This window comes from Macaca thibetana, chromosome 4 (genome assembly GCF_024542745.1).
Source record: "Macaca thibetana thibetana isolate TM-01 chromosome 4, ASM2454274v1, whole genome shotgun sequence".
NCBI classification, from domain to species: domain Eukaryota; kingdom Metazoa; phylum Chordata; class Mammalia; order Primates; family Cercopithecidae; genus Macaca; species Macaca thibetana.
Window position 1 is genome coordinate 15,643,562 of NC_065581.1, and position 12,193 is coordinate 15,655,754.

A 12,193-nucleotide genomic window follows, 5' to 3' on the forward strand; every position below is an offset into this window, starting at 1 on the left:
TCATGCTCTTTCTAGAACTGTCTAGGTTTACTGGATATGTTGGGCTAACTCATACAAAACTGCAATTTTACAGATCAAAATTCATCAAATATTAGCAATCTCACCTGGTTCAACCTAAAGACATTTTTATAAGTGTTCTCTGCCTATCAATTCCTCTTTCATATTTTCCATTTTCCTTCTGAGATCCTTGCTGTGTACTCTTTGACTCTCTCTTCTACTTCACTCTTTCTTTCTTCGGCTGCCTCAAATTGCCGTTGAGCACATCTTTTGGGTTTGTAATTTCAATGACTTTAAAATATTTGATAGTGCCTTCTTCTTTACTCATATTTAAGTCCATCTCCTATCTCTTGAAAGATTTTATATATAACTACCTAACAGTCAATGTTCAATAGTGCAGTACCTACAGTCCTTTGTGGGTCTAAATCTCGCTCTTTGGTTCTGGTGACTCAAACTTTTGTTGTTTTACTTGTGTGCTTGCTAATATTTTGAGGACAGGGAGCCTGATTTAATCTGTGGAAATCTGAGGGACCTACGTTTAGACCGCTTCATCCACGGAGAATTTGCATTTGTTTTTGTTGGGTGTCAAATTTTTTTTTTTTTAAGACAGAGTTTCACTCTGTCGCCCAGGCTGGAGTGCAGTGGCGCAACCTCAGCTCACAGTAACCTCCGCCTCTCAGGTTGAAGCGATTCTTCTGCCTCAACCTCCTGAGTAGTTGGGATTACAGGCATGTGCCACCATGCCCGGCTAAGTTTTGTATTTTTATTAGAGATGGGGTTTCACCATGTTGGCCAGGCTGGTCTCGAACTCCCGACCTCAGGTGATCCACCCGCCTCGGCCTCCCAAAGTGCTGGGATTACAGGTGTGAGCCACTGTGCCCGGCCAACTTTTTTATTTCTTAACTTAGAGGTTCCTTGATCATGCAGGAAATATAACTTAGAACCCCATACTCCTATGAAGCCAATACAATGGTAACAAATCAAGAAAGGAGGCTATGCCAACTTGTTAGGAAGACAGACAAGTTTCCTTGTTGACTTCTTTAGCCAATAGGTACATTTTTTTCCCCAGCTTAAGCTTTCACCGAGGGGATGTAGCCACCTCAAAGTCCGAAGAGCTTTATCAAAAGTCTCAGATTCAGATCCCCACAGACAAAGTCTCCTACTCCCACAAATCTCCAAAGCTTTTGTTTTAGTATTTTGATCCCAACTGCCATGTTTTGTTTTGTTGTTTTAATGACTCTGATTTAAGTTCCCTGTTCTGTTTTGTTGTGTTGTTGGCCCTTTATGTTTCCCTTAATTTTTGTGAGCTTAATGTATATTAAAGAACTTTTAAAAAACATATCCAACATTTAAGTGTTTTATAGCTGTAGGGCTTTTCAAAGTATCTATTCTGCCTTACTATCAGAAACCTACATTTTCTTCTTCTCAGTAAGTTCTAAGAGAAATGCTAGTGTCTACATTTCATCATATATATTCCTGTGTTGTATGTAATTATTACAGCTTCACTAATTTAGGTAAATGGTAAAGATAATCAGTCTAAATTTATTTAAAGTCAGAATTACAGAAATCATTTCAGAAAAAAATGAAGTTTGATTGACATCAACACCACCGAGGAGAGTATTTGATCTTGGCTAAGTACGTTTACCAAGTCATTTAAATTACAAGACACCAGCGCTTAAAAATACTTTGTTCTTCTAAGTGAACTGAGGATGACCCCTGAAATTTTTGTATTTATTTGTTAGGCAAATTAATAATTTTGGATAGACTGAGCAAAGTTAAGTTTTTTTGACCAAATAATAAGGAATTCTTAAATAGTGTGGAAAGAGATGTCTTATAAAGGGTAGAAAAAGATGTCTTATAATTTACATATATTGCAAATTCATCAGACTAAAATTCAGAGCATTATATCTACATAAAACGTGTATTTACCTGTCCTTAGAATAAATGTTATAAACCCTCTAGTTCAACTAAACTAAATTACTTGACAGAGAAATGATAAAAAGGTGCTTTATTCAGGGAGTTTCATAATCAACAACTAGATTCAATTTCAGATATCCTGCAAAACATTTTGACACAAACAATTATAAATTCAATTTTTAAAAAATGCCATTTAGCACTGAAAAAGGAAAGTTTGTCACGAGTATAAGATTAGCCAATTCTTTACCTCTCCAGCACTTGCACATTCTTTGGCTCTTCTGTGAAGTGCAGCCCATGTATCCTCATACCTAAAAAAAAAAGCAAAAAAATAATTTGAAATGCAAACCACACATTAAAAGGAAATACTATCTAAAGATGAATGTGGAATATCCTACGGTGCTAGAAAGGAAACACTCAAAAAATAATGGGGACATGTTGCAAGGACACATACGTCAACTTGATGGAGCTTCCAGTGGCCAAATCTGTGACAATTTGAGCAACAAAATACATAATGGTAGTAATGGATTATAACTCAAAGAATAAAACAAATATCCCTGAATCCATGGTGATGTAAATAATTGAATAAATAATGAGAAAGAAGAGAAAGCCTTTTCCTTATAATAGAAACACAATTAGTAATTTTTTTTGTTTTTTTTGAGACGGAGTTTTACTCTGTCACCCAGGTTGGAGTGCAGTGGTGTGATCTCGGCTCACTGCAACCTCCACCTCCCGAGTTCAAGCAATTCTCCTGTCTCAGCCTCCCGAGTAGCTGGGATTACAGGTGTATGCCATCATGCCTGGCTAATTTTTGTATTTTTAGTAGAGACAGGATTTCACCACATTGGCCAGGCTGCTCTCGAACTCCTGACCTCAAGTGATCGGCCTGCCTCGGCCTCCCAAAGTGCTGGGATTACAAGTGTGAGCCACCGCGCCCAGCCCCAATTAGTAATTTTAAAAGAAATTATGAGAAAAAAAAAAACACTAATTGGTAAACACAATAGTAATAATTGTTTTAAAAAGAATTTTAATGGATGATAAAATTAGTGGGTAAAAGCACAAAAAGAAATAGGATATTTACACAGTCTCAAAGTATCTCCCCATAGGATAATCATTAACTAAAAGTGAGAAAACAGTGTTAACTGAGGAGAAACCTGGCAGACACATCCTTAATAAAGTGATCAAAATCAATGTCAACAGTAATGAGACACATCAACATTATGTGACTCCTGATGTGATGCACTGGGAAGGATATAATATTACTCTTCTGGTATTCTTGCCAAAACAGTACTAACTTACAAGGAAATAGAAAAATCCAAATTTATAGACATTTTGAAACATAATTGGCCAGTACTTTTTTTTTTTTTTTTTTTTTTTTTTGAGACAGGGTCTCACTCTGTCACCCAGGCTGGAGTGGTGTGATCACCCAGGCTGGAGTGGTTGAGCTCACTGCAGACTCAACCTCTTGGACTCAAGTGATCCACCCACCTCAGTCTCCCAAAGTGATGAAATTACAGACATGAGCTACACTATGCCCAGCCTTGGCAAGTACTCTTCGAAAGTATTGAGGTCATGAAAGACAAAGACTAAAGAATTGTTCCACGTTAAAGACGACAACGGAGACATTTTGACTAAATATGATGTGTGATCCTGGATTGGATCCTAGTCCAGAAAAAAGGACACTGCTGGGATAATTGATGGAATTTGAATAAGGCCTATGGATTAAAGTACTTACTAATGTTAATTTTCTGGTTTGATCATTGTACTGTGGTTATATGAAATGTTAACATTGGGAAAGCTGAAATTGCTTGTTCTATTTTTGCAATTTTTTTGTAAACCTGAAATTATTTCAAAATGAGAAGTTAAAAAATAAAACTTCTAAACTATAATTCATTTGATTGCTGATGTAAAACCTGAATTCCCAATCTAAAATTCTAGCTATCCAGCCAATATTTCTCCAAACAGGAATACGTATTTAATGAGTTCATATTGCCTCCCCTCATAGTCAGATTCACAATTTTTCTATTGAATTTAAGTAGGAAAATCAATCCGAATAATCCAGGTGATACTAGAGTCTACATGTGATGAAAATTAAGGTGGAAGGTCACAAAAACAATACAGTCCTGCTCTCATGTTGAATAACAGAAAGCTAGATTTTCTTGGATGTATAAGATTATGTAAGTATCAATTAAAATCAACAAGTATTTACTGAATGCCAAGCACTGTTAGGCACCAGAACTGCTGAGATAAATTTTACTTTTGCATCTTTGTTGTCCTGGTACTTAGCACAGAACCTAACACAGAAGAGACACATTAAATGTCTGTTGAGTAAAGAAACAGACTAATTATAAAATGAAAATTTAGGACTTCGTGGTAAAATTTTCTATCATTTTCTTAACTCAGTGGGAAAGAGAAAATTAATCCTTACTTGCCAAATTTAGACTCCAGATCATTCTTTTCATAATATCTCACTATTTCCTTTTCTCCCCATTATTATGTATGCTTTTCACATCCATCTTGCCATTACACAACACCCTCCCTCATTTCTACTTTCCTAGTTCAGCAACTAGTTCATTCATGACTTTCCTACCGTTTTCAGCATTCTCTAAACCTAGACTACCCCAACCATTCAAGTTCTCTGCTCTACTTTTATGCCATGAAGCAGTTTGAATAAATGCATTAAATCCACTACAATGCATGCTATCCAACCTCCCATGGGCCTTCGCTGCCAATCAGCATGTAAAAAAAGAAAATTTATTGCTATTAGATTGTTCCCTGAAGTACACACAGCGGGTATTACACATCTCATGCCGCCTTGAAACTTACCCCATCCAATCACTTTCAACAGACATACGAACTTACTCCATTTTACTGAGATAAAGACACTGGATGTAAACTTCAATTTTTCTGTGTTCAAACTCAAACATCTTTAAAAATCACAAGTCAATGATGACGAAATGAAGAAGCCACATTCATAATGTGTAAATCTCACATTCAAATCGTTATTGAATATATTCTATGTATACTATGGGAAGACTAGTGGAAGAGTTCACAATACAGTTAGGAAGATGAACACACATGTAAATAATTACCTTACTTGGTAGACAAAGGAAAGGACTAATTATATAGCATTAGAGCCATAGGAACATAGGAAAGTAACTGTAGACTGTGTTGTACTACACTCTTTGAAACATTATGATTTAGGAAATAGAAGATGTCAGAGTTAGAAGCATCTAGAATCTACCACCCTACCTAGACCACAATCACATTGGCAGAATCTGTCTGATGTAACTATTTTGGGACTCTAGAATCTATTAAAGGCCAACTTCCAGGGGAAGGTCTAGAGAGTAAATTGAGGTTCATTTCAGTCGACTTCAGGTTTTAGCACAATGGCAGCTACTCATCCACCACCCCAACCCCTGGACAGGCAGCCATGCACTTGTTCCTGAAGTAGCTTATACATGGCTTATGAAAGTCAAGGTGGGCCAATAAGGACCCTGTGCTCCAAACATCAGGGAGTCTGTGCTCTGATCACAATTGCTGCTTCTAATCAGGGAGATGCAGACACAGAGGCAGCTACTGTTGAAAACCCCTCCTGCTCTGGCTAGCAATTTTCAGAGGATTTAAAAGGCCAACGTCTGGTTTTGTCCCCTTTCTTTGTTCTCTTTTCCCTTTTGGAGAGCCAGATACTTAAAGACTAGGACATTCAATAACAGACTAAATTGTTTTTTGTTTTGTGGTTTTTGTTGTTGTTGTTGTTGTTGTTTGTCCCAAGATGGCTTACTAGGGACATCAAAAGCCAGTTTTTCTCAAAAAATGGATAAAAGTTACTGGTGAGTGGACAAATTCTAGACAGAAAACTGAGGGAAGGGAGGCAGGACCTGTCAGAGTGCCTATGGGAAGAAGCTGGGGTGCAGAAAAGGAAAGCAGCAAGAGTCTGGCAGAGATCGACCCTCAAGGACCTTTGAGCCCTGTGGAAAGGGTAGGTGGGAGTAGTTCTCTGCTCCCCTCACTCCTCCAACCATCTCCTGACCAACAAACTGTTGGAGAGTGCTCCTCTGCCCTTGTGACCCAGAGCAACACTATTGGTGGCGATTTGAAAACCTCCTGGGGCTGGAGAATCTGGTGGCCAACTCATGTGTACAGGCGTGTCCACACTCCCCTCAGGTGCCAGATACCATACTCGTCGCGCACTGGCGGTGGGATGCTGCCCTGCCCAGGGATTCTCTGCCCTTGAGTCACCACACCACCAGATTCCCTGTAAACACACCCCACAAACCACTCTAACTTTGGCAAGCACAGGGAACCAGCAGTTCCCCAGGTAACTGTGAGATCTCTGGAGATCTAACCCCCTGCATGGGCCATCCCTAAGTGGAAGAGAGTGCAGCCCACCAAAAGCACCCCACGGGACAAAGGAAATGCAGGCACACTGCCAACCACTGCAAGAGGCACTATCATCACGCAAGAATGGATGTGGGGAAGGGATCATCTCCTGCATCCCCCTACACTGTTGCTGATGTAGCAGTGTTCTCCCTGCCAGGGGCCAGTACATGCACTTGGACACACAACATTATTTCATGCTTCTCGTGGCGGCTCTACTTCTACTGAAAGTGAGCCCTGCACAGCTCAAGCTTTCAGGAAGAGTGGGGCCCAACTCCCCTTCCCTACACAGAGCAGTAACGTCTCGACAAGGGAAGACAAGTTACAGAGCTGCCTGCTCCCATCTGGAGGAAGAGACTCTCCCTGAGCCCATTTTGGTGGCAGCCCTCAGAGGAGTGAACCCGCAACCCACAGACAGGAACCAAAGGAAAAACTCTTTATGAAATGAAGGTTGGGAGCCTTGTGATGGGGGCATGATAGGAAGTGGATCACGTTCTTGCCAGCACAGAATGAGGAGTGGGTGTACCCACTCACCTTCTCCCCCAAGACGTCAGCACACCCCATTGGACCTCTTCCCGCCACCATCCCCTGCCCGCTCAGGGCAGGTGCTTCCACCCAACGCCAGCTCTTACTCTTAAGTGCCATCTACTGGACTGCAACCCGCACTGCGTCACCAAATAAAAATCTGCTACAAAAAGGGCTTAGTGCTAGTCCACAAGATGAGCCCCCTGGGATCTCCACACCCTCAGTTCCACAGGAGATAAGGTGTTAGGTGTCAGCTCTTAGAGCCAATTCATCACTACAATAAGCATCATCTGAGAAAGCCACTGCATAGAAGCTATCCATAACCAAGGAACCCATATAGCATTTTGGCTCTCTGGAAGCACCCGGAAACAAAGGCAAATGATAATACACAACATATACCACAGTCATACCCTTAAGGAAAGAAAAAAAAAGTCACATCCAAATGATGGCAAAGTCAAAATAAAAAGAGACAGCTTCCTCAAATGAGAAGGAATCAGTGTAAGAACTCTGGCAGTACAAAAAGCCAGAGTGTTCTGGCACCTCAAAGGATCACATTAGCTCTCTAGCAATGGATCCTAACCAGACTGAAATGTATAGGATGGCAGATAAAGAATTAAAAATATGTATTGCAACTAAACTCAACAAGATTCAAGAAAAAAGTTGAAATCCAATACAAAGAAACCAGAAAACTGACTCAGCATATGATAGACAAGATAGCTATATTAAGAGAGAAACAAATAGAACTGCTCGAATTCTAAAATTTACTAAAGGAATTTTAAAATATAGTTAATAGGCTAGACAAAGCAGAAGAAAGAATTACAGAGCTTGTAACCAGTCATTCAAATTAACCAAGTCAGACAAAAATAAAGAAAATGGAATTTCTAAAAAATGAACAAAGCCTTCAAGAAATATGGGATCATGTAAAGCAAACAAACCTTTCACTTACTAGCATTCCTGAGAGAGAAGAAAAAGTAAGTAACTTGGAAAACATATTTGAGGGAATAATCCAGGAAAATTTCCCCAATCTTGATAGAGAAGTTGAGATCTAGAATTAAGAAATTCAGAGACTCCTGTGAGATATCACATAAGATGACATCCCCAAGACATATAGTCATCAGACTAAGGTCAACATGAAAGCAAAAATCATAAAGAAAGCTAGACAAAAGGGCCATATTACCTATAGAAGAAAACCCATCAGGCTAACAGTGGACTTCTCAGCTGAAGCTTTACACTCAGAAGAGACTGGGGGCCTATTTTTAGCCTCCTTAAAAAAAAAATTGCCAGCCAAGAATTTTATATCCTGTTCATCTAAGCTTCATAAATAAAGAAGAAATGAAATCTTTCCCAGACAAGCAAACACAAAGGGAATTTATCACCATCAGACTGGACCTACAGGAAATGCTCAACGGAGTTCTAAACATGGAAATGAAAGAATGATATCTGCTACCATAAAAGCACACATAAGTACAAAGCTCAGACCCTACAAAGCAATCACACAATCAAGATTACAAAGCAACTAGCTAACAACACTATTAAAGGAACAAAACTTCACATATCAATATTAACCTTGAAAGGAAACAGCCTAAATCCCCCACTTAAAAGATACATAGTGGCAAGTTGGATTAAAAAAACAAGATCCAACCTCTGCTACCTTCAAGACACTTATCTCACATGTAATGACACCCATAGGCTCAGAATAAAGGGATGGAAAATGGAAATGGAAAACAAAAAAGAGCAGAGGTTGCTACTCTTGTATCAGATAAAAACAACTTTAAACCAAGAACAGTAAAAAAAAAAAAAAAAAAGAAGGGTACAACATAATGATAAAGAGCTCGATTCAATATGAAGATATCGTATCCTAAATACATATGTACCCAACATCGCAGGATCCAGATTTATAAAATACTACTAGAACCTAAAAAAAGAGATAGCCATACAATAACAGTGGGGGACTTCAACACCCTACCAGCAGCACTAGACAGATCACGGCACAAAACTAACAAAGATTTGGACATAAATTAGACTGTCAACCTAATGGACATCTACAGAATACTCCACCCAACTACCACAATATATACATTCTTCTCATCTGTGCATTGAACAGTCTGTAAAATTGACCACATGCTCAACCATAAGCAGGTCCCAAAAAATTCAAAACACTCAAAATCATATCAAGCATCTTCTCAGACCACAGTGGAATAAAATCAAAATAAATACCAAGAAAAACCCTAAGAACCACACAAATACATGGAAACTAAACAACCTGCTCCTGAATGACTTCTGGGTAAACAATGAAATTAAGGCAGAGATCAAAAAAATTAATTGAATCAAATGAAAATAAACACACAACATACCAAAACCTCTGAGATACAGCAAAAGCAGTATTAAGAAGAAAATTTACAGTGCTCAATGCCTACACCAAAACACACAAAGATCTCAAATTAACAACCTAACACCACACTTAAAAGAACTAGAAAGACAAGAATTAAACCCAAAGCTAGCAGAAGAAATAATTATGATCAGAGCAGAACTAAACGAAATAGAGACCAAAAAACCATACAAAGTATCAACAACACAAAAAGTTGATTATTTGAAAAGATAAACAAGATTGACAGACTGCTGGCTAGATTAACCAAGAAAAAAAGGAAAGAGATTCAAATAAGCACTATCAGAAATGACAAAAATGACATAACTGACACCACAGAAAGACAAAAGATCAGAGACTACCAATAACATCTCTATGTGCACAAATTAGAAGACCTAGAGGAAACAGATTAATTCCAGAAACACATCACCTTCCAGAATGAACCAGAAAGAAATTGAAATTCTGAACAGACCAATAACAAGTTACAAAATTCAATCAGTAATAATAAAAAAAAAATCTACCAACCAAAAAAAGCCCTAGATCAGATGGATTTACAGCTAAATTCCACCAGATATGCAAAGAACTGGTACCGATCTTAGTGAAACTATTCCAAAAAACAGAAGAGTGGGGATTTCTCCTTCACCTCATTCTATGCAACTAGTATTATTCTGATTCTAAAACCTAGCAATGAGGAAGGAAAACTACAGGTCAACATCCCTGATAAACACAGACACAGAAATCCTCAACAAAATGCTATCAAACCAAATCCAACAGCACATCCAAGAGACAGTTCACCATGATCAAGTGGGTTTTATCCCTGGGATGCAAGGATAGTTCAACAAACACAAATCAATAAATGTGATTTACCACATAAACAGAGTTAAAAGCAAAAATAACATGATCTCAATAGACACAGAAAAGGCATTTGATAAAATTCAAAATCCCTTCATAATGAAAATCCTCAACAAACAAGGCATCGAAGGAACATACCTGAAAATAATAAGAACCATATATGACAAACCCACAGCCAACATAATACTGAACAGGCAATAGTTGAAAGCATTCCCCCTAAGAACTGGAACAAGACAAGGATGTCCACTCCCACCACTCCTATTCAACATAATACTGGAAGTCCTAGCTGGAGCAATCAAGCATGAGAAAGAAATATAAGGTATCTAAATAGGAAAAGACGAAGACAAATTAATTATCTGTTTGCTGGCAACATGACTACATATCGAGAAAACCCAAAAGAATCCTCCAAAAGACTCACAGACCTGATAAATAACTTCAGTAACTTTTCAGCATACAAAAGCAATGTACAAAAATCCATAGCATCAACTCATTTGAGAAACTAAAAAATAAAAATTAAAAAATAAAAATAAAATCACAGCATTTTTACACACCAACAACATTCAATCTGAGAACCAGATCAAGAACTCAATCTCATTTACAACAGATACACACACACACACACACACACACACATACATATACAATACCTAGTATATATAACCAAGGAAGTGAAAGATCTCTACAAAGAGAACTGTAAGACACTGATGAAAGAAATCATAGATGATACAAATGGAAAAACATTCCATGCTCATGGATTAGAAGAATCGATATCATTAAAATGACCACATTACCCAAAGCAATCTACAGATTCAATGCAATTCCCATCAAATTACCAATGTCATTTTCCACAAAATCAGAAATAAAAAATCTAAAATTCATACGGAACCAAAAAAAGAGCCTGAATAGCCAAAGCAAACCAAAGCAAAAAGAGCAAACTTAGAAGCATCACATTACCTGACTTCAAACCATACTACAAGGCTATAGTAACCAAAACATCATAGTACTAGTATAAAAATAGACACGCAGATCAATGGAACAGTACAGAGAACCCAGAAATAAAGTCACACAGCTACAACTAACTGATCTTCAACAACGTCAACAAAAATAAACAATGGGGAAAGGACATCCTAGTCAATAAATGGCGCAAGGAAAACTGGCTAGCCATTTATGGATAAACTAAACTGGACCCCTACCTCTTACCATTTACAAAATTAGCTCAAGGTTAAAGACTTACGTGTAAGACCTCAAAGTATAAAAACTCTAGAAGAAAACCCAGAAAAAAACCCTTCTGGGCATTGGCCTCAGCAAAGAATTTATGACTAAGACCTCAAAAACAACTGCGACAAAAATTGACAAACGGGACTTAAACAGCTTCTGCACAGCAAAAGAAACAACACAATAAACAGACAACCTACAGAATGAGAGAAAGTATTTGCAAACTATGCATCCAACAAAAGATTAATATCCAGAATCTATAAGGAACTTAAAACAAATGAACAAGAAAAAACCCCATTAAAAAGTGAGCAAAGGATATGAATAGACTCTTCTCAAATGAAGACATACGAGCAGCCAACAAAGATGAAAAAAATGCTCAACATCACTAATAATCAGAGCAATGCAAATTAAAATCACAATGAGATACACACAATCTCATGCCAGTCAGAGGTGAAAAATGATACAGGAACAAAATGATAACATCAATACTGTTACCATTTATATCTACCAGTGGTAGATATAAAACAGAAAGGAACCAATAAGAAATTCTGGAGATTAAAAGTCTAATAACTGAAATGAATAATTCACTGGAGGAGTTCCAAAGCACATTTGAGGAGAAGAAAGAATCAACATGATTGAAGATAAAACAATTTAAATTATCAAAATTAACAAATGTTTACCTAGACTGACTAAGAAAAAAAAAGATTCAAGTTACTAAAACTATAATGAAGTGGGACTATTACTACGAATCTTACAGAAATAAAAAGGATTATAAGAGAGTGCTATGAACAATGTATGCTAACAAACTGGATAACCTAGCTGAAGTGGACAAATTCCCACAAGCACAAAACATACCAAAACTGAATCCTGAAGAAATGGGAAATTTAATTAGTAATAAAAAACCTTAAGATGAAAAACCCTGGACTTGATTGCTTCACTGGTGAA

General features: G+C 37.7%; 1 protein-coding gene across 1 annotated transcript in view; it reads right to left on the reverse strand.

The window, feature by feature from the left end:
- The window catches only part of DTNBP1 (dystrobrevin binding protein 1), a 151,992-nt gene that overhangs the window by 124,397 nt on the left and 15,402 nt on the right, over positions 1–12,193 (reverse strand). Inside the window, exon 4 of the mRNA XM_050788040.1 lies at positions 2,162–2,222. Coding sequence (XP_050643997.1) covers positions 2,162–2,222 — 61 coding nt within the window. The remainder of the gene's footprint in view (positions 1–2,161; positions 2,223–12,193) is intronic.